Source organism: Trachurus trachurus (assembly GCF_905171665.1).
Source record: "Trachurus trachurus genome assembly, chromosome: 24".
NCBI lineage: Eukaryota > Metazoa > Chordata > Actinopteri > Carangiformes > Carangidae > Trachurus > Trachurus trachurus.
In genome coordinates, this window is record NC_139910.1 from 6812027 (window position 1) to 6835070 (window position 23044).

Here is a 23044-nt window from a genome sequence, read left to right on the forward strand (position 1 = left end):
ACGGCCCTCAGCAGTTAGAGAGAGAAAGCAGCTGCAGGTTTCTCGTCCCCTGCTCTGAGAAAGTGACTGTTTTAAAGCTGCTAATCTGTTCTGTTCATTGGTATTGATCACTGCTCCTTTTGTTCTGTGGGTCAGTATGTAAAAAAAACACACATACCTTTTATTCATTTAATTAAATGGAGCACATTAATTAGTCCTAATAGCAGCGAATCCTATAATTACAAATTGACTGTAGCGTTACTACATTCACCTCCTCCTCCTCTCTACTGTTTGCATGAGGTCGTTCAATTCTCATTACACTACTGGACAGTCGGTCTTTGTTATTCAGCCTGTGGGTGAACAATGGAGCCGAGTCAAAGGAGTGATATTGATGAATAAACACGAGGGCTTTAATCCTGCAGGACGTCTCAGAGCGCTGGAGGCTCCACCGTCCACACAGGTGGAGGCTGGCTGGTCCCAGGTCTGAGTCAGCAGCTCTCCAACTGCTGCTGCTGCTGCTGCTGCTGCATTATGATGATGATGTCGGAGTTTGTTCAGAGCTTTCGTGAGCAGAAAAAAAAAGAAGCGTTGGACTCGTGGAGCTCGTTAGAGATAAAAGGCGAACACTGTGTAACCTTTTCAAACATCTGACCGTGAGACATGGCCGCACGCTGGCAGCTCCCCAGATGTAGCAGAGGGAGTTTCCATAATACTTTTAATGTAGGCTTTAAAATTCATGGTCAGGACCTGGGTTTATGAAACTGCTACATGTAAAAAAAAATCATTTTTAAAACATAAAAAAAAAAGAAAAAATCCCTCACATTTTCTCCCACTCACAGAGTTGAAAAGGCTCTGGACCTGCAGGTTCACACTGACACAGCCACTGAGCTGAAGCTGAAGCTGCTGGGTTTTATCATGAAGCTCACAGCTGGACTGTTAGCAGGTGATGTCACTCAGAACAGATGTTGCAGATGTAAACAACAGAAATAAATCAGGCTAAAAATATGGCAGAGTGGGAGGTGGACTCTTCCCTTCTGCAGCACAGTCCTGTTCTTCTTCACATCAGCCTGGCTCTGCCCACCGACGTACTTCTGATCAAGCTTCATTTCCCTCCGGTCCTCTGCCTGGGATTGAATGCTTTAAAGGCTTTTCTCCTGCAGAGGATCTACCGGCCAATCAGCGAAGAGAAGGAGGGGCTGAGAACAATGATGATGATGTTTTGCTAAGTTGGAAGTTGTAGTTCAGTAAATGGAGGTTGTGTTGTTGGCGGACATCTAGCACACACTCGCTTTGCTTTGCTCTCTGCAACGATGGGATGGTTGATGGTTCTGGTCTTATGACATACAGTAACGTCACAACCAAACGTTAGCGACTGGGTGAAGGCAGATCCAATGCGTTTTAAACTTCAACAGAGTCTCCACCGACCAGGAAGTAAAGGTTTCTTAATGGGGGAGTGGCCGGGGACCAGTTTGGATCCAGGCTAATTTCACATGGTTTTACCTGATGCACAGGTAAAAAAACGTCACAACTCCATCACTACTGAGGACGAGCTCTAGGATTTTGTTGGGAGGTGGCACCACAGCAGTCTAAAACCAAACAAAGCACCAATCCACCGAAGCATTCCACAGGATCATTTCCAATATCTTTATACTGTTTCCTTTTTCCGCAACATGCACTTCAACTGGGAGCAGCAAAGTCTGGTAGCTCTGAGTTTGTTATTCAACCTTTGCTGTGTTTTTGTTGTGTTTCTGTCGTATTTCGTCAACTACTGATGGATACTTCTGTGGGGAGAGGAGATTCTTCAGAGAGGAAAATGTAACGGAATTCTCCTTTAACTCACTCACACGACTGATCTCAGGTCAGAGATCATGAACGTGTTTGATCGACGGTACATTTTTACAACATTGGTTCGTATCAATAAGTCTGTTTCTGTGCAGTTTATCAGTTTAAATAGTCTGTCAATTGCTCCATGCACACACACACACACACACACACACACAGACACAGACACACACAAACCGCTTCTATTTGCAGCTTTTTTTGTAGCAGCAAATCCGGGAGCTAAATTAGGTTATGTGAAAGTGCGTGTGTGCAATGTGTGTGTGTGTGTGTGTGTGTGTGTGTATGTGTGTGTGTGTGTGTGTGTGTGTGTGTGTGTGTGGGCCAGGAATTTGTAACAACTTTATTACTGCCTGGATATAACTGCCTGTGAAGTGTGAACAGATAACACCATTGAATCCGAATGTACCTCCCATCCACCCAAACACATAAAGCGCACACACACACACACACACACACACACACAAATCATCCCTCTAATGCCTCCACTCTGGATAATTGAGTTTCTCCGTCCCTGCACTGCAGACAGGAATATAAACACCCCGCTGCAATAAAAGCACCGCCGCCACCACCGCCGTCGTTGTCGAAGCTTTTTTAACACTTTATTCTCCTGCTTTAAAAACTAAAAAACCATGACAGAGAAGAAAAAGTGATCATTTCTATGTGTGATGAGGCTCACACGCTCCTCCCTGTGAAAACTCAAAATCTTACCAAGAATATTTGTCTTATTTCTAGTCAAAACAAATCTCATTATACCTAAAAATAGGACTCATCACATAAAAAAGTAGCTTGTTTTTAGACATTTTCACTTGAAATAAGTCGAAAAATCTGATAGTGGAGCAAGTTTTTCTTTCTTATTACAAGCACAAAAAACTTTTTCTACTTATTTCAAGTGAGAATTTGTTTGAAACAAGTGAAAATGATCTAAAAATAAATACATTTTTAGGTGATGAGTCTTGTTTTAAGTGGAAAGAGATTAGTTCTGACTAGAAAATAGACATTTTGACAAGAAATAAGACAAATATTCTTGGAAAGATTTTGAGTTTTTGCAGTGCAGTAGCTTTATTTTACAGAAAAACAATGAAAAAGCTGATTTCAACAGTGACACAGAGGTGGTTTTCTTTCCCCCGCACGCTCACCGTTGTACTTGTGAGTTCCCACTTCCCAGAATGCATCAGGAGGACGCCGCTTCCTGACCTTCATTCTTGCCTGAAGCATTAATACAATTACAACATCCGGGTTGAGGAATGGATTTAGGATTGTGATGTATAGCTGAACCAAATCGACCTTGACTGTGAAATGGAAGGATTAACGTTGAAGAACATTTTCTTGGCACCTTGAGGAGTGTGTGTTAGTATGTGTGTGTTAGTTAGTGTGTGTTGTGTTTGTGTGTGTTGTGCATATTCTGACATTATAAAGAGCAAACACACGGAGCTGTCAGCGCGGCTGCTTGATGTGGAAGCTGCGCGGCGTCGGTGAGAGTGAGTGATGACGGCGATGAGTCACTGCCGCTCTAACCTTGACTCTGACAAGACTCTATTGGATTAAAATGTCATGGATGACTTCTCCTCAGCTTCTCTGCAGCTGCTGGAGAAGAAGACGACGACGCTCCTGGTTCATGTTCACTTTAAAGATGTATTTGCATGTAATTACAGCGTAATCACTGTTTAGTTCTCCAGAGTGTGTGAGAATGTGTTACAGCTTGGTTGCCGTTTCAAAAACAAGAACATGATGTATGTATTAATCTCCACGCAGCTCCAGGGTAAATATTGTGATTGTTTTGCATCAGATCACGGTCTATAAATCTGATTTAGCCCCAGAGTCTGACTCTGCACCACAATCTGACTCTGATCGGATACACACACACACACACACACACACACACACACACACACACACACACACACACACACACACACACACACACACACACACACACACACACACACACACACACACACACACACACACACACACACACACACACACACACACACACACACACACACACACACACTTCATTGTGACTGGATGTTTCCAGAAATACCGGGTCTTTCTGACAAACATCTGCTCCAGCTGCTCAGGCTGATGTGTTGTCTGATTATTGCAGATAATGATGTGAATTTTCTGCACAGAAAACCAAAAGATACTGGAGATGATTTTGTAAAAAGTGTCGCAGTTATGTAGTTCAACATTTTGGCAAATTTGCGCATTGCCATAATCCCATGAGCCTCCGTAGCGTAGCTCTGAGCAGCTCGCAGCTCTGCTCCACCGTTCTAAAAAATAGCTTGCACAGACAATTAAAGGTAACAAACCTACTCCTAAAACTATAGGGATTATGGCAATGGGCCAATTTGCCAAAATGTTGAACTATCCCTTTAACATAAACTTGCATAATGCATCTCTTGGTCAAACAAATTTAGGGAAAGCTAATTTTAAAATATATATATTTCTATTACCCTTGAGTATCATTATTAGTATTGGCCTTGATGATCCAGTTTTGATTGGCTTCTATTTTTAAACACTGGTGGTGCCAGGGAGACATATTGTATGTTAAAGAGTGGGTTTTTCTCTCACTATGGACTCACAAGCTTGAAATAGTCACCAACACAAATGTCATGGTGACGCCTTCACACTATTGTACCACTTGAAAACAACAGCACTGTGCAGGAAATAACAAACAAACGTGGAGGTGAACTAAGTAATTAAACTCTAATCTCACTTGCCTTTTAGGTCTGTGTCCCTCAAAAGTGGAATAATTTACAGAACTGTCTGAAACTTGATCACCTTATTTCTCTAGACAGCTTTAAGAACTTACTATCAAATGTTCTGCAGTCTGTATGTAATAGTGGACTATGATTTTGATTGTATTGTGTATATTTGTGTTGTTTTGTAATCAGGGCGTCATTGGAAAAGAGAGTTCGCTCTGAACTGACCTTCCCTGAATAAATAAAGGTGAAAGAAAAAAAGAAAGAACGCATTGCGTCTGTTTTTTAAGGAGTGAAGTGTGTAAGGCATCATTTATGGGAGTTTTTTTTTTGGTGTGTGAATATGTGTGTGTCTGTATTATATGCAGGTGCCCCACCCACCTTGAGGTCCCGTTGCCTGGCGTGCTCCAGGTCCTGCACGGCGCAGCGGTGGGCCTCCTGCAGCCGGTGCTGCCTCCTCTGGTGCTCCGTCTGCAGCTCGTCCAGCTGCATCCTCAGGTGCTCCCTCTCCTGGCTGAACTGGTGCTGCAGCTGCTGCAGCGACGACTGCGACTGGGACAGCTGCATCTCCAGACTCTGCTTCAGCAGGGAGATCTGGAGACCAGAGAACAAACAAACGTTAGGACTCTGAGTGGAACAGCTGGATAAACCACAACGTCGCTACACCTTTGCTCGCTAGTAGAAGTGTAGGAGGAAGGAAAGAGTGCAGGAGGAGAGAGGAGTGTAGGGAAGAGCGGTGTTCCTCCAGGGAGCAGCGTCTTTATGCAGCAGAATAACAGAGGAGGGCAAAGAGGAGAGGCAATCAATTAGGGTTAGACAAATACTCCCATATTAAGATGTTTATAACTCTTTAAGCCTCCAGCAAAAGAGGTTTTTGCATTTTTTTTTTGCAAATAGATTGTTTGCACTTCACCGCGGTTCATAATAAGTGCTGCAGTGAATACTAACATTATCAGGAGGAAGCTGTGACGCACCAAATTAGTCCGTTATTGTCTAGACTGTTTTAGATTGTGAATTTTTTTTGGGCAAGTTTGTGAGAAAAAAAAAATTAAACAAAACAAGAACGACCCTGAACGACCTGTTTTGGCAACGATGTAATTAACTGCAGCTCGTTTTTTGTAAATTGAGTCTAAACAGAAACGATGAGGAAGCTGAGGAGAGGACGTCAGATAAGAGAGGGTGATGATGTTCATTATCTGAGAGAGCGCTGGTGATGATGATCTACTAAAGGTCAGCGGATAAAACTTTATTGATACTGCAGGCATTATCGATTCTGCGTATTGATACCTATTCCTGATTGATTTTCTGAACACTTTCACAATCAGCTCTGTCGTCTAGTTTCTCCTGTGTCATTTGCACACAGCCGATGTTATGTTGGGAATGTTTCCAGTCATTGACGAGCATCAGATCCTCTCAGACCTTCTCGTTCTTCAAAATTAAAACAGTGTAATTGCTTTAGTGAACAGAGCAGTGAGAAACCAGCCGGAGGTTCGAGTCCTAGTGCCACAGATGTTGCTCATTGCAATTAAGCCACGTTTCTTTCTCCTGTTATAATGTCCTCGACTCCTTTGTTGTCATTTGACCCCAAAAGAAAAAAGCATAAAAGCAAAGTATGTTGTTGTATGTTGAACCAGTTGGAACCGGTTCTCACCTGTCTGGTAACAGGAAAGTGACAGGAAGTGAAGTGAATCATTTGACTCACAGGTGAGAATAGCTGAGTCACTTATTGATAATCTATTGACAGCAAATTCATCGGATTCTACAGACGTCACAGATGTATTACTGTGGATTTGTTCTCATGTTGTTGCTTTTGCATCTGTTTTGACCCATCCAGGCCACCATATATATGCAGTTAGTAACAAAAACTTTCCAAATCAACATAATGACTAAGACATGAGTCACAGACTGTACAGTTATATATTGAACTCTGATCTGAATATGATCAAGTTTCTGGTCTTTGAGGAGGTTTTGTTGTAATGTAGCTCACTATATTCTCTTTCAGTGTGTGTGTGTGTGTTCTTTCTGCGATGCCTTAAAACTGCATTAAAGTTTACCTTGCCCACTCAGCAACATTGCAATAAGCTGTAAACACAACAAAACAAGCTAATTTCCTGTTAAACATGGAGCAGAGGTACTTTTACGTCCTGCAGATAAATGTCCAACGTCCGCCGTCCCCTCTGCTCTAATTTTATTTCAGCTTAACTCTGGAGGGAAATATATCTGAGCATTTAGCTGCTAAACGCTCCGCTAACTTCACCAGCTCCTCTCCCACTGCAACAGTCGCAGTAACGTTAATGCTCGTATACACACACACACACACTAACACACACACTAACACACACACACACATTTGATAATTTACTGTTTGAACATCTTGTGCAGCATCTCGTGGGTGAGCAGAAAAAGTGAAAGCATATTCTTTTGAGTCATATCGGCCCACGTAACGAAGCATCACTGGCACCGATGTCTGTTAAAACACAGGCTGGTGCAGAGGAGTCGGTCTCTGTCGGTGTGTGTATCCGTCTGAAAACACTGACCAGAGACATGAACATGGTCCATGAACAGAGCTCGGAGGCTGATGGAGCAGGACGGGACGGGACGGCGGCCGGCAGCTGATTTACACAGTGTGCAAACACTAACATTAAAGGAGACATATTATGCCCCTTTTCCAAAAAATAAATAGTTCCCAGTTGTCTTAAAGACATGTATGTGACATGCTTTGGTCAAAATACCCCAAGGATCAAACATCACAGCTCTTTTCATCCTCTCAAAATAGCCCCATTTAGAACAGCTGGTTTCAGTGCCTGTTCCTTTAAATGCAAATGAAACACTACTTGCCCCGCCCCTCTACTGGTCCCAGGTAGGGGTGGTATTATGCAAATTCAAAAACGAATTACATCATTGTCACAACAGCTCGTAAAACCACATGGATTTTAACCTAGACCCCCGTCCACATGAATACGGATTTTTTGAATCTGCATAAGTATTTTATCATTTCTGCGTCTCGTCTAGATGGGGGGCTGAAAACTGTATTTTTTGGGAACAGGTTCCAGAGTGGGAAAATCTGAAAACGCAGCTTGCAGCGTTTTTGTCTGGACGCCCCCAAAACAGATCTTTTCTGAAATGACAATGTCAGGGTTTCCCTTATCAGAGTTTGATGAGGGAAACCAAGAAATCCCATTAGCCTCTGTAGCGTAGCTCTGAGCAGCTCGCGGCTCTGCTCCGCCGTTCTAAAAATAGCTTGCACCGACAATTAAAGGTAATGAACCTACTCCTAAAACTATAGGGGTTATAGCAATGGGCCAATTTGCCAAAATGTTGAACTATCCCTTTGACAACACAGGCCTGCTGCACAATGAGTGTGCAGGTCTGAGTCATTCGTGTCTTCCTCACTCTCCCTCCTCTTCCCCACTTTGACCACTGCTACAATTAAAGGTTTTTTTACCCAGAAGCCTTCGGCAGCAGGATGAAGATTACAACCATCTTTAACTGCTAAATTGTGCTCCACTCATCCTCTTTCCAGGACTCTCTAAAGCCTTTTAACTTCCAAAATGCACAAGTAACACTTAGAAACCAAGACACGGAAAGGGAGGCTGGAGAGGAACCATATGTTCAACACACACACACACGCTAACACACTCACACACACACACCCGTTGGCCGTGGTCGTACCTGTTCCAGCAGGTCCTCCACTTTCCTCTGCCAGCTCTCCCTGGCGCTGCACAGCTCCTGCTCCTTGCTCTGTGCCAGCTGAGACAGAGCCGCGGCCTTGTCCTCCTCGTGCTCCTCCTTCAGCTCCTCACGCAGCTTCTTGCACTCCTGCCTGCAACACAACAACAACACACCCCAGTGTCAATAAACAGGCAATAAAAGGAGCATCAGTTTGATTTTACACTTGATTTGTGAGCAACGCAAACCAATGTAAGAGATATATAAGCGAAAAGTGATTGCAAGTATTAAAACAGTCCAAAGACGTATTTTTTGTGCAGAACATCATGTAAATGCCATTTGTATAGTTTTTCAATGATAAAAATGTAAGGAAACTGAGCTTCAGCATTTACTGACTTTTATTTAATGTTTCAAACATGGCACAGTCGTTTCAAATGCTTTTCCAGCGGCATCGTGCAAGTTTAATTACTGTGCAGACATAACTCAAATACTGTACACAATACAGCACAGTAATGTCTAGCTTATGGTGGTTAAAATTATGAATAGGCAATTGCCTTTAACATTGTTGGGCAGTTTAGTAAAACACAGTCGGCCTACTGTGTGTCCTAGTGCAGATCGGTAACCAGCTGTGGCTTGGTGGTGACTTATTTCTTATTTTTTACTGAACATAAACTGCACACACGTTAGCTAGCAGCAGAATCAGACGTCCAGCAAGGAATCATGGGAGTAAGAAATAAAATAAATACACGTACAGTAGTTTTAAAACTTTTTTTGCACATGTTTTCATTCATAAAATGAGCAAACATGAACACTATAAGTGGATTTCATGATTACTATAAACAAATTATTTAAACAGCATTTGTATAGAAATGATTCTGTCCCAAGCCTTTTGATCCATTTAAGTGGTTGATTACTATATTCATGATCACTATAAGCGGTTTCCACTGAACTTTAGAAAAAAAAGAAGGACTTTCTGTCTTTCATTTTCCACTTTTTTTCACTTTATAATGATCTACCAGAGGGGATCAACAGGTGTGTTAGTTTAGACCTTTTAGTTCAGTTTAAAACAATACTTAAAACACACCAGCTTTTAATTCTTGATTCCAACTTTTTTTTTCCCTTTAGTTTCTATTACTTTTGGTTTTATTTCCTTTTGTCTGTTGTGAAAAACACCATGTAAATAAAGTTATTTGGAGCCGTGTCAGGGCGGCGAGACAGTTCTGGGTTGTGTGGGTCGTCTCCTGGTTCTCCAGCTTCCTCAACACACTCACAGTTACATAAATTACATCCATAGGTGTGACTGTGACTGTGACTGTGTGAGGTTGTATCAGCCCTATGATTGGCTCCCACAACCTTGCATGGATAAGCAGTATAACCAGTAAACGGATGGATCTAACAGTGTAACAGTGCCAGTCTGTTTTACAACACACAATCAATACCACCTAATCTTGTATTAATCAGTTTTTATCTTTGTTGTTCTCAGCGACTTGAGGTGAGACTGACTCAGGAGCTGATGAGGAATCAGAGAGAAGAGACTGAGAAAGGTAAAAGGTTTATGGGAACAATAAATGGCCTTTTATCGAGGCTCCATCGCCCGACATCTCTCACCATCACTCTTAAACGCTGCTGCTAACAGCTTTTTGCATGGTGCTGTGTGTGTGTGTGTGTGTGTAATGGCTGCGTGGGAGTTGAAATGGCAGCTGTTAAATGAAGTATCCAGGCAAACACACTTTTTTTTTGTCACTTCCAGAGCCACGAAGTGTCAGACTGAAGGCGGTCTCACACACACAGTCACACACCAGACAGTCACGTTCATCATGCAGCTCGCTTGACACGTGTCATCATTCATGTCCTCGTTCAGTAGAAAGCAGTTAAAAGACGTCGATGCACATGCGCTCTCTCTCTCACACTCTTACACTTACACAACACACACACACACACACACACACACACACAGAGGCCTTGGGCTTCAAAGAGCTCTGGTCTCTTCCTAATAAGCGTTGTTCTATAGCATCTGCCGGGCAGGAAGAGGAAGAGAGAGACGAGGAGGGCAGATGGAGGCAGGTGAAGGAACGAAGAGAAGAAGAAACGAAGGGATGGAAGTTGAAACGGTGAAGCGACTGTCAGAGGAAGGAGGAAATATCCTGATAAAATGTGGGATAATTGGCTGAATGAAGCTGCTGCTGCTGCTGCTGCTGCTGCTGCTGGTGGTGGAGTCTCTGCTACCAGCCACATAAGGCAAACTGCTCATCTCAGGAGTGGGGCCGTGCATCTTTTTAATCGCCATTAAGCCTCCTCACCATCTGGAACCATCACTGTGTCTTAACTGAACCTAAATTATATAGTTTACATACATATTTCATATCTGTTAACACCTCTATCTGCTATATTTCTCAGTTCTGCGCTGAATATTTAACATATTTAACCACCTATTTCTGGGGTCAATGATGTACCTTCGAGGGCAACGTTATTATTACTGATGTATGAATTTTTTCATGGTGAAATGTTTCAATTACAACAACAAAAAGGTATCAAAGGAATATTCAGACCAAGGACTTGAAGTCTTACAGCTAACCTCAGCTTTTTAACTCTCACTGACGGCATCTGTGCTTCTGTATGTAAGAAAATCACTCAGCGTTCAGGTGCAAGAGAGATTAGAGTTAGATTATCTCCAGTAAAAACTGAATGTACTGCTATGTGGTAATGAGACTAATTAAATAATGGATGTCCTTCTGCTCTTTGCCCACGTCGGTGTCGCATCGCAGATGGAGGTTCACACTTAAGTCACAGTTTTCTCTGCGCAAACATTGCAGCATGTAAAACCTGCTTGAGGCATCTCACACAAATGCTGCTGTGGAATTCAAACCGCCTGAAGACTCATGCGCCAGGTGGGAAACTAAAAAGCCTCCACCACCGTTGCAGAAGCTGCAGAACGGAAGCTCTCCGAAAGGACACGTATCTCAACATCCATTAGAGAGAACCGTGTCCACCGTCTCCCACTCTTAAAGCCTACACAGTCTATAGGAGCCCATTAAAGACGAGTCCTATGTGATGTGTGTTTGCATTGTTTTACATCTCATGTGGCACCGTAATTACTGTATTTGTCAGTCTTGTGTCATCTGAAGCCAACTGTGAGCTTTGATGTCAGATTACCGACACGTCTCTCCAGATGAGATGCAACAGGAACAACATGAAAACATGATCTTATATGTTTATAGGAGTGTGAATATGAGTATTAGTGTGTGTAGGAGTATTTTTGAGCTAAATGCTAACATCCAAATGCTTAATTTTGATGTTACATTAGTTGAATTGTTAGATTGCTAACATGCTAACAAACTAGAGTAAGAAGAACCGCAACTTTATACAGCTCTCATACTTTAAACACGTCAAATTAAGCCTGGAAAATGCTTAGTCATGTTATGCTAAGTAGAAAAAAGTTGGGGGGTTTTTTTAACTTTAAAACAATGTAAAGTGTTGCTAAACACAGTTAAATAGATATTAGAGGCTATGGTCATGCTAGCAACTCCATAAAGCTGGCTGGTTCTTCGAATTACATGCTAACATTAGCATACCATACTCAACATACTAATTAACATACTCAAAATCCTCACAATACTAACACTCAATAAACTAACCTTTAGCAGGAAAAAGTTGTATGTTTATTTTAATTTACTGTAGCACAGGCTAGCCTATACTAATTGCCTTAAAAGCAAAATTGTTTTAGCTGAGGCTAACGAGGGTGTCACTATTTCAGCATGAATAAACCACAGTGTCAGACAAGTCCGACCTGAAGATGGCGCTAGTCAAAGTATTAAAACTTGTCCGAGGGGAAGCTGTACAAGCTTTCAAACCGATCAATCTCAGTAATGGAGAGATATTTCTGAGGGGTCCGCTCATAATTCAGACATCCCAACATTCAGAAAATTTGCCATTGTTCCAAAATTCTCAATGTTTGGACATCCCATTGTTCCGACCATATTAAACCCATTGTTCAGACGTCCTGTGATTACACCAGGCGCCACAGAGAGGAGAGAATGAAACACCATAACCTCCTGTTATTAACTTTGGCGCACTGGGGTCTGGGTTGTTTGGGGAGCTCTCCATGGTGCTGACCAGCCCTCCGATGGGTTATGGGATGTGGGTTATGGTTAGGATTAGGGTTTGGTTAGGGACAATAATGTAGGCTACAACATGCACTCGTATCAGTTATTGATGATTAGGGTTAGAAATATTGAGATTTCTGAACAACAGGACGTCAGAACAATGGGTTTAATATGGTCGAAACATTGATATTTTGGAATAATGGGTAATTTTCGGACCATTGGGATGTCAGAATTATGCATGGATGTATTATGACATGGCACCATTTCTGAAGCTTTGACCTGCAGGGTGGTCAGTGAACGCAGCAGTGTTCATCCTCAGGGTATCATGAACATCTGTGCAAAATTTCACGACAGTCCATTAAATAAATTTTCAGATATTTCAGTCTGGAGCAAAGTGACCATCACCTCCATTCCTAGAGAAACACCGTCCACCACCAACATCCATTATGTGATTGGATCAAGAGACTCATATTTCTAGGGTTTTCTGCAGGACTGGGACGAAGCGGGCCGGTTCTGTCTGAGCTCTTCTCCTCTGTTCGTTGGGTAATCCTGAGAGCTCCCTCCCTCCATGATTATACTATCACAGAGACACCGTCTGTTTCCACTGTGAAACGGGGATTAAAGCCTTCTACCCCCCCCCTCCACCCACCCACCACCCCACTTCATTCAGCCGGCTCACTAACCACAGTGTACTCACCCCTACTGCCAAATGAAAAGACGTTCTCGGGAGAATAAGGAGCTCTGTGCATAAAGACAAAGGAAGGTGAATGAAAGCTAATGAAGAAGAAAGTGAGAGGAGAAGGAGGGTGACATGAAGACAGGAGCTCAGTATGAGCACGCTTACTTATTTATTTATTTCTGTACTTTTTTTGTGTGTGTGTTTTTTTAGTTATTTCTCCAGTGTGTGGACTTTTTTACTTTTAAAGATCCATTACCATTGTGAGTCAGAGATTTATTAGGTATTTAACAGAGCAGGCTACAGTCGGTTTGTCAGCACGGCAGACAGAAAATTAACAGAGACATTTCCTAATCTGTCTGTGAAGCAGCCAATTTTACTCATTAACGTCACAGCCTCACTGCTGTTGCTGCACATCATACTGCTTCCTTTTGTGTTCTGCTTTTGTCACTTTTTATCACTTTAAATATTCACACACTGTTAAAAAACACCGGGTGTTGAAGCCATATTTCCTTTTGCAGATATACTAAGCATCAGAAAAATTCACATTACTGGAGAAACTCGACTCTCGAAGAAGGAAAACTCTCCATACTTCTAAGGGAGGTATAAAAATAAAGTATAACAGTGGAGATAGGCAGCAGACAGATTTAGGTTGTGATGAGTCCTCAGATAAGAGAGGGATGTTGCCGTTTCTAAACAGCTTCCTGTTTTTTTTTTTTCATAATTTGATGCAAGAGCTGACACTTATTAATCCTCTATTTTTGTCATCCTTTTTATAACTCTGTCCTTAAGAGAGAGGATCATCAGTCCCATTATGTTCTCTACTGTGAGTCCACTTAAAGTGACAGTCGTGGCTCCCACCATCAGTTATACAAGTCCATAGATACAGTAGTTTTACGTAGAAATGGTCCTCTGGGAACTTATTATTCTTTTATTGCTTGTACATTTATTGTATTGTATTTGTTCTGTGCAGAATTTGTAACTTTGCTTTTGAATGGTCCTATATGAATAAAGTTTACTTGGTCTGGGCTGATGCTTGACCAGGATCATAGTCATGCTATAAGGTTTGCAGGTTTAGATGGGATGATCAGATATTCACCCTCTTGAATGACATCTTAAACCAAGTTATATTTATCCATTTCCCAATGAATTTAAAAAAGTGAATTTAAGAAAAATGACTGGATCAATATGTGATAAGTTGCTTAACTTCCCCAGCAGGAGCATCAGGGAGATCCCAGGTTCAAGAAAGACAAGAAATCGATCAAACTGATGAGCAAATACTTGGTTATTAAAGAGCTAAGATGTAGATGTGTATTGACGAGTTGAAAAATAAACTCATGAAGACTGTTTCCAAATGATCTTAGACATATTTCTGGATTTTTTGTACTGAAAACAAGGGGAAATAGAAAGCAGCAACAGATCAATATAAGGCCTTCGAGGTTATTAGACACAGTAAATGTGGGTTTGATGTTGCTAAACTCACACAGCAGGAGTCTGGAGGTTTAAAGTGGAGTAATACGTGGAGCTAAGTGCAGTGATGAGAAGATGCTGCAGTAGCAGAGCTGCACATCAACACCAGGTCGACTTCAATCCTCAAAACACACAGAATCAATTTACCTTGACTTGATGCAATTCAATTCAATTTGATTCTCGGTGATTCAGTTACGTCCGATAAACGGCAACGTTGCATAAAGCACTTCTCAGCATTTATCCCTGGGAACAACTTACATTTATTCTTGATCCAACAGGAGAGCAACACCGCTGTTCCCTTGAATATAAAAGTAAAGTGTGTGAAGTGCACATTAGAGGGTAAAGAGTAAACACACTCCCTGGGTATAAATCTGTAGACCAAGGACGTTATTTCCCTCGGCAAACACATGCAAACAATACATCTGTATTTTCTATTTTCTGGGCCTGCTGAGGAAGAAAAACAACAAAAACAAAAACCTGCAGCACGCACATGTCTGTCATGGTTACGGAGATTGTTTTAGAAGCTAAATGAAGTGTCAGTGGCAGATGTTTGAGCCTGAGTACAGATGTGATCAGGACAGAGACTAATTCATCTGCTCTGTTTGACTTGGCAACACGTCAGTTTGATATCCGAACGTGTCACGACAGCGCTGACTGTAAACCGTGGTGGGTCCAACTCCACGCAGGCTGCAATTATACCAGTCACACTTTACAAGAGGAGTCGAGACTGCAGACGGCTCCTATAACAGATATTATCCATTTTAGTCTTTAATTTAAAATAACCCTTTTAGTGCATGTTGGAATAACTTGATAATATTTAGTGTATAAGATTAATGTCAGGGATTGATATTGGATTATCTTAAAAGAAAGTAAAAAAGAAAAAGGAAAAGGCTTAAAATATGATATAATAAAATATAATATCAGTGTGGTCTTTAAAAAGAGATGTATAATTGATATTAAGCATTTTAAATTTCAACCCTGGACCATTATTTGAGTGATTTCGAAGAGTTTATTTTTCTTCTTTTTTTTTGAAAAACTTAACTTTTTTTTTCTTTTTCCCTGCTGAAATCAAGGTTAGTGAAGTGTCCTTGTCCTGTGTTGGTTGTACGTGTTTGTGTTAAAGGAGGCTGACTCACTGCGAACCACTTTTACCTGAGGGTACAAATAAAGTAACCTTCAACCTTAAAGTTACTCAGCTCTGGTTCTTCACCCTTCAAAGGTTACAGTATCGCTTTTCCAAACCCAGAAATTACATTTAAAAACACATGGATGAAGTTAAAGGAATATGACTCTTAATACTACATAATGTTAAATAGCTAATTGTCCAGTAATTTTAATAAAGAGATTTGATCAGGATATTTGTTGAATGGGATGTCAAACAAACTCACTGGTTATCTCTGACATGCACCAATATCAGCAGTAGCAAAACATACCAGCAATAAGCCAATATCAACAGTTCAACAGATTCAGACTAGTTTATCTCTCTTATTACTTGTCACTAACCTAGAAACATTTAAAGAGGAACTATGCAGGATTTGTAGCTTAACTATGCTACATTTTCACCTTAATTAAACAGCTCCAGAGTCCTAGTTCTGGTTAAATCAATGACTTGTAACTAGTTCCAGGGAGAATGGAGGCTCTCTGCCTTCCACCTAGCGTCTCTTGGCTGAAAACCAACCTTGTTTATGACAGATAAAACTACACAAACATATGCGTTGTAACTTCTTACATGATCTTTTGATTGCTTTCTTGCTGGCTCTGTTGTAAAGAAATGCAAATGGCCGAGAGGAAGGTTAGCAACACAGAGGAGAAGAGACCGCTCTTACATAGTTCACCTTTAAAACTATAATCCACTGCTGCACAAACATATGGAGCCAATAGTCCTCAGTTGCACACTCACATGCACACTGGAAACAGTAAACGTGTGTTTGCTGTGGCCGAGACTGTCTGTCCTGACGTCCTCTGATAAATCATTTTAGGACCCGTCTGCTCAAATGATTAAAATAAATAAACACACAGCTCTTCCTCTGGTGGCTTCAGTTTCCTGTTGTATCCGTCCAGAGCTGGAGACAGAGTCGGGCTGAATGAAGCCAGTATCCCAGAATCCCGTGGGGTCCGAGGTGGAGTCCGAGCCGTTGTGTGAAGTGCTCTTCAAAGAGCTCGCTCCGAAATATGACCGGGATTAAAACTGATTATCTTCACTACCTTAAGGTCGGATCAGATGTGACGGTTAATTTTAGACTCCAGCAGGTTCACATTAAAATGACTGAGGAGAAGTTTGGCAGCAGCAGAGCAGAGCTGCTTTAAAAAAAAAAGAAAAAAAGAAAAAAAAGAAAATCACCGGCATCTCAGGTTCCCTTGAAGCGTTTTTTTTTTCCTAGAATATTTTAAATGGTGTCTCTTTAATATTCTGAATTTGTGATATTTGAAGAAAGTCACCTTCAATGTCGATCGGGACATGTCTCGTACCGACGTTTGACGTTTTCACCTTCACACTCTCGGTTCATCTGGGAAATGTCATCTGTGTGTGTGTGTGTGTGTTGTTCTGATTTCTCCATAGTTTGAGTTGTGTTGCTCACAGCAGCTTTAAAAACCCATTTAATAGCAAATTCTCTTTTTAGAAACGCTGTCCCCTTTCTCTGGATTATCCACAGCAATAAAGAAGAAGCAGAAAAAGAAAGAAAACTCCTGTGAAAAGTGTTGACAGTGTGTTTTTGTGATTTATCAAGAGTAACTGGGACGCTGTGACAAAACATGTTATTTTTTTATATATATAATGTAAATTGTGACGCTGCTACAATTGTTCATTATGTACAAACTGTGAATGCATGGTCCTGGTATTCAGACACTTCTGCATTGTTACTGAAAGGCATTCTGGTTTTGTCGTCCACTAGAAAGTCCATTATTACAAAATAAATTGTGTAAAAAAAGGAAGTAAATCTGTCATAGAGCATTAAGATGCTGTTTAACACAGTGAGTCTCCTTCTCTGAGGTTTGTGAGTAAAAACACTTCAAAGGTGTGTGAACGACGTTACCAGAGACTTATGAGCCGCCGGCTTTTACACTGGAGTCGACTGAGAAGTTGCACAGCGCTCCGAGGATAATCTGTCTCTGTCACGGTCAATACTGTGAGCTGGTTGACCTGAGCGTGTGTGTGTGTGTGTGTGTGTGTGTGTGTGTGTGTGTGTGTGTGTGTGTGTGTGTGTGTGTGTGTGTGTGTGTGTGTGTGTGTGTGTGTGTGTGTGTGTGTTTCAGTAAATGTGCGGAAATGAAAATAGAGAAACAGAAAGACTTCAATTTCCCATCCACTCTTAATTTCATGCTCTGTCTCTGCTGAAAGACGAGACAAAGACGGAGCGTGATACTCAGCACTCAAATGCTCTCACACACACACACACACAGCCATAGACAGACATGTACACACATTTATATATACACACACACACACACACACACACACACACACACACACGCCTACACACCTGAGTGTCTCGGTCCACTTGAGCTCCAGCTCTAAAGCCATCTTGTCCATCTTCATCTTCTCCTCTTCTTTGGTGGTGATGAGTTTAGCTTCATGCTGACGCTTCTGGGTCTCCAGCTCCCCCTGGACAGAGAGAGACAGACAGACAGACAGAGGGACAGAGAGACAGAGGGAAAGACAGAGAGAGGGACAGAGGGACAGACAGAGAGACAGAGAGAGAGACAGAGAGAGGGACAGACAGACATATAGATAGATAGATAGATAGATAGATAGATAGATAGATAGATAGATAGATAGATAGATAGATAGATAGATAGATAGATAGATAGATAGATAGATAGATAGATAGAGAGACAGACAGACAGACAGACAGACAGACAGACAGATACAGAGAGAGATACAGACAGTGAGGGAGAGAGACAGAGTAAAGTGTTAGTGAGACATCACAGTCTAAATGTGTCTCTGAGGGTTTTTTCCATCCTGACAAGAATCCAGCTCTGGAGGCAACTTGGAAACTTTTTTTTTTTTTTTTTTTTTTTTTTTTGTGGATCTTCTGTAGCGTGAAAAAAAAAAGAAAAAAAAGAAAGAAGGAAAACAGCCAAACCTGTTTGTGGAGTGACATTGCTATTAGCCAGCTCAACCGTTCTGCTAACAGCAATGTCAATCCTGTTGGGGGGAGCGGTGACACAGAAGCCCAGAAAAGATCTGGCACTGAAATGATGAGATGATCAGTTGGAGATAAAGATAAACTGGAAATAAACTGATTGATTTTAGGACCTGATTTATTGATTTAAATCTGCCTCAGGCTGAAGTCGTGCTGCTGTGTGTTTACTAGCATCTTGTGCTACAGCTAAAACCCACAGCAGACAGACTGTCATCAGGTGTCGACACTCCACTGGTTTTTTGGCTTTGTCACCTGCTCAGGTTAATACAGGTTCCACCGAGTCAAACACAAGGATTTGCTGCTTTTCTCTAGTTGGTACAAATTGATGAATTAAGACCAGTCTGACTGTACAGAACCACTTTAAACTAAATATCAGGCAGTTATGAGGTAACTACAGTACACTCTGGTGAATCTTCCTCCAGGCTCTGTCTCTGTCTCTGTGTGAATGTGAATACGTCGTATCTGGGTCTGACTTCTCTACAGGGCTGGATGAGGATTAAAGGCGGATTCAGACCTCTTTGCTTTGGTCCATTTCAGGGGCTAAAATGATACAATTGTTGCATTTTTCTTTTTTTGTGTTGTGATGGTTTGTGTTCACAAGGTTACTGCACCACGGTTCACTTGCAAGCGAACCGAGACCCACATTTTCAGGTGGACCGGGGTTCGCTTGTTTGGTCCGCTCCAGCTTTCACACCAGACCAAGCGAAGCGGACTATCCCAGGAAATAAAGCGAACCCTGGTCCATTTAAAGCGAAACCAAACAGCTCTGGTGTGAAAGCGAAGTTATTCCACATCCAAGAACCTGCTTGGATGTGGATTAATCCAAGCAGATTCCCAAATGAACCAATCTTTGGGGTGAAACCAAAGGTGGTGAATAATAGGGCTGGGCCAAAAAAATCAATTTTTATATTAATTGGCGATTTTTTTTTTTTTGGGGGGACAACCAATCTTTATTGTACGATCATGTATTCTGTGCCATTACACTCAACAAAGTCAAACCGGCCTGTTGTGTTCGTTTGTTCACAGATATCTATGTGAACAAACGAACACAACAGACAAACTGATGTGATGTGTGTATTGTTTTTTGTAAATATGACTTATGATGTATTGTCAAGTGTTTGGTTCAACCTGCTCTTGTTTAAGGAAAGAAAATCACAATAATTGAAATATAAAATCGCAATACTTGTTTAATCAGAATCGCAATTTAAATCGAATCGGGACCGAAAAATCGTTAGAGAATCGAATTGGCACAAAAGCATATCGGCCCAGCCCTGGTGAATAACTGCTCCAAACAAACCAGGTCTGAATACACACGAAATGAAGCTGGTTTTAGGGAAGGTTACAGCTGTGATTTGTGTTTCTGTGATGGTTGAGGTAAAGGAATCAGTACAGGTTGAGTGAGTGTTAATGTGTGTGTGTGTGTGTGTGCAGACCTGCAGTGCAGTCAGCAGGTTGCTGGTCTCTCTCAGCCGGGCCCTGGTGGCGTCCAGCTCCTCCAGCAGTTTGTCCTGCGCCTCCTTCAGCGTGGAGATCTGACCCTCAGCTGTCCCCATGTCCTGCTCCCCCTGCTGCACCTCCTGCTGCAGCCGGGACACCTGCAGGGAGGACGGACGGACGGAGGAACGTGGACAGAGTCAGACACAGGGAGGAGTAAACTGCATCCACAGCCTCTCCTCCGTTGCACTGGAGGCTGTATCTCAGCATGGCAGCAGGAACCTTGAAACTGCATCAGCATTTTAAACTCAGTGAGGTGGAGCTGCTTTCAATAACCATTTACACTGGTGGAGCCATGCAGGCCTGTTTTTTTTTTTTTTTTTTGCCAACGTGGCATCATAGTTCATTCACATCGGTGTTAAAAGCTCAGCATGACTTACAAAATGTTAACATGGAGGTGAAAACAGCAGCATCAACAACAAACACACTGTTGCAGTGGGATTATACAAACTCTCCAACCAGGAACTGAACTGAATACAGAATAAAGTTTATTTTCTTTCACTGCAAAAACCCAAAATCTTTCCAAGAATAATTGTCCTATTTCTTGTCAAAATGTCTCATTTCTACTCAATACGAATCTCTTTCCACTTAAAATAAGACTCATCACCTAAAAATGTACTTGTTTTTAGTTCATTTTCACTTGTTTCAAACACATTTTCACTTGAAAAATCTGCCAGTGAAAGCAAGTTTTTTGTGTTTGTAATAAGAAAGAAAAACTTGCTCCACTATCAGATTTTTCTACTTATTTTTCAAGTGAAAATATGCTCGAAAGAAGTAAAAAGTGTCTAAAAACAAGCTACTTTTTAATGTGATGAGTCTTATTTAAGGTAGAATTAGATTAGTTTCGACTAGAAATAAGACAAATATTCTTGGTAAGAGTTTGAGTTTTTGCAGTGTTCTCTCTTTTTCTCATTCCCTACAATTCAGTTCTTGGTGTTTTTAAAGGTAGAGTCTGGAGTTTTGTTCGTTGAAGTTTGTAAACAAAACATTGAAACAAAAACATTTTATGCACAGCTCCACTAAGGAAATACAGTCCAAGTGAAGCGCTGGAGCCGTGGGCCGATATCTGACCGTCACCAACACCGGGAGCCTCCGGTGTTATGTTGTTATGCCGTTGTGGTGAGCTGGGAAGCAGGTGTTAGCGGCGGATGCTAACCGCTAGCTGAAGTTAGCATTGAGCTAGCTCAGCACAACGGCCCTCATACTTGTTACCAGTCGAGGCTTTAGTTGTAGGGAATCGGTCCGCGGCTCCAGCGCTTCACTCAGACTGTATTTCTTTTTCTTTGCGGTCGTGACTACTGCTGCTGAGAGAGAGAAATGTGCTAGCACTCGTTAGCATCAGAGACAGCTAGTGCGGCTAGCAGCCCTGAGGCTCCTACTCTGCTGCACATTAGCCTCGCTTCACCAGGCGTCCGTTAACTCCAATTTTTCTAGCGGATCCGGAAATCACCAAATTCACCAAAGTAAATGTGTTCACAGACATAAAACTTATAAAATAGACATTAACTTGTAATACAATAGAAGCAAAATGTTAACTTAATGGCTCTGGGACTTTCTTGTAAGTTATATTCCTTAAATTAAAGAGTTTCACCGCATTTTATTAGCTTGGTGCTTTTATTTTGACGCAAAGGCCTGTCTCTACCAAAACAGCGAGTCAACGGCCCCAGACCAGAGCGATTGAGACTAGCTGCACGTAGCTTCACCTGAGCTCCGTCATTGGCTGGAGAGAAAACACAGACTCTCTCGCTCTCCACCCAGAAACATCCCTGTGCACAACAAAACAAAGCAAAAGACCAAAATACAGGCAGGGGTGAGGGGGCGCTGCAGACACAGCCCCCACCACACAGGACTAGAAGCCCATAGGTGATGATTAAGACAGATTTCCTTTGTACAAGTCTAACGTTTATTCTTGGGCGAAAAACTCCAGACCCAACTTTTAATGAACCTGCAGCTCAGGCAGATACTGTTACTGTATATTTCCAGGTTAATGCTGCTGCACCAACATTGCTAATGAATAAATAAGCAGCCAACTACTGCATTTTCCATTCCTCCTCTAAATCACTTTTAAAATCATCTCCTCATCACTTAAGAATTGGGGATTTTCACACACACACTTCTCTCCAGAGTCAAAAAATAATAAGAGACTTGTGAGCTGAGTCTTTACAGAGCGAACTGTTATCAGTAACATAATTAGAGGCCTATGAGCCAATTAGCTCCTCTGCCACATCCAGGCTGTTAAACCCCTATAACTCCTGGGCTCAGTCTGGGTTTAGTTTATTTCCATACACTGCAGGTAATTTTGTATTTTTGTTGCTTTTTTTTTCCAGTGTGCGTCCTTCCAGTGAGACGGGAGCTGCACACTCCTTTGACCCTGGCCTCATTTTTCATCCTCTATTATGGCTGGAATTTGCTGTTTACTTCATCTTTCAAATGCTAAATACTGCTCATTATTCAAGTCAGACGTGTTATTTAGGAGGATTTTTTGGAGGTGACATTAACAACAGGAAGTTAAGAAGCACCACTGAGCCTGGAGACTTTTAGTCAAATAACATGATCTTCATCAGCACATCATCGAAATTCAAGGACAAACTGACAATAACACTGAAAACAACTTCTTAAAGTTTTGAGAAAACTATAAATATCTAAAATTTACTTTAATGAAAGACATCTGTTGATAAGTAAGGACTAAATGGACCCATGGGGTTTTCATTCTCGACCTTGTCAACTATTCCTTTCCTCACTGAAGGCTGCTGAACTTTTTGTGCCGTCAGCTCCCGGCAAATTGAATCCAACAGAGCGATGTTTTCGATCGTTGTCAGACAAATACAACACAATCCTGACTGACTCTATTTGACGACGAGTCTGTTTGATCGAAACGTTTCTCTGTTGGATTAAACTCGCTGGAGGACATCAGAGCAGCGTGTGGATCCTTTGTCTGACTCGTGGGTTCGTTCAGTTGTT

At 41.7% G+C, this 23044-nt stretch overlaps 1 protein-coding gene across 1 annotated transcript in view; it reads right to left on the reverse strand.

Annotated features, from left to right (window-relative positions):
- Positions 1 to 23044, reverse strand: part of fam184ab (family with sequence similarity 184 member Ab) — a gene marked incomplete at both ends in the record, with an annotated part of 179245 nt that overhangs the window by 37583 nt on the left and 118618 nt on the right. The window contains 4 exons of the mRNA XM_084000346.1: positions 4908 to 5120; positions 8199 to 8349; positions 17927 to 18048; positions 20023 to 20184. Coding sequence (XP_083856472.1) covers positions 4908 to 5120; positions 8199 to 8349; positions 17927 to 18048; positions 20023 to 20184 — 648 coding nt within the window. The remainder of the gene's footprint in view (positions 1 to 4907; positions 5121 to 8198; positions 8350 to 17926; positions 18049 to 20022; positions 20185 to 23044) is intronic.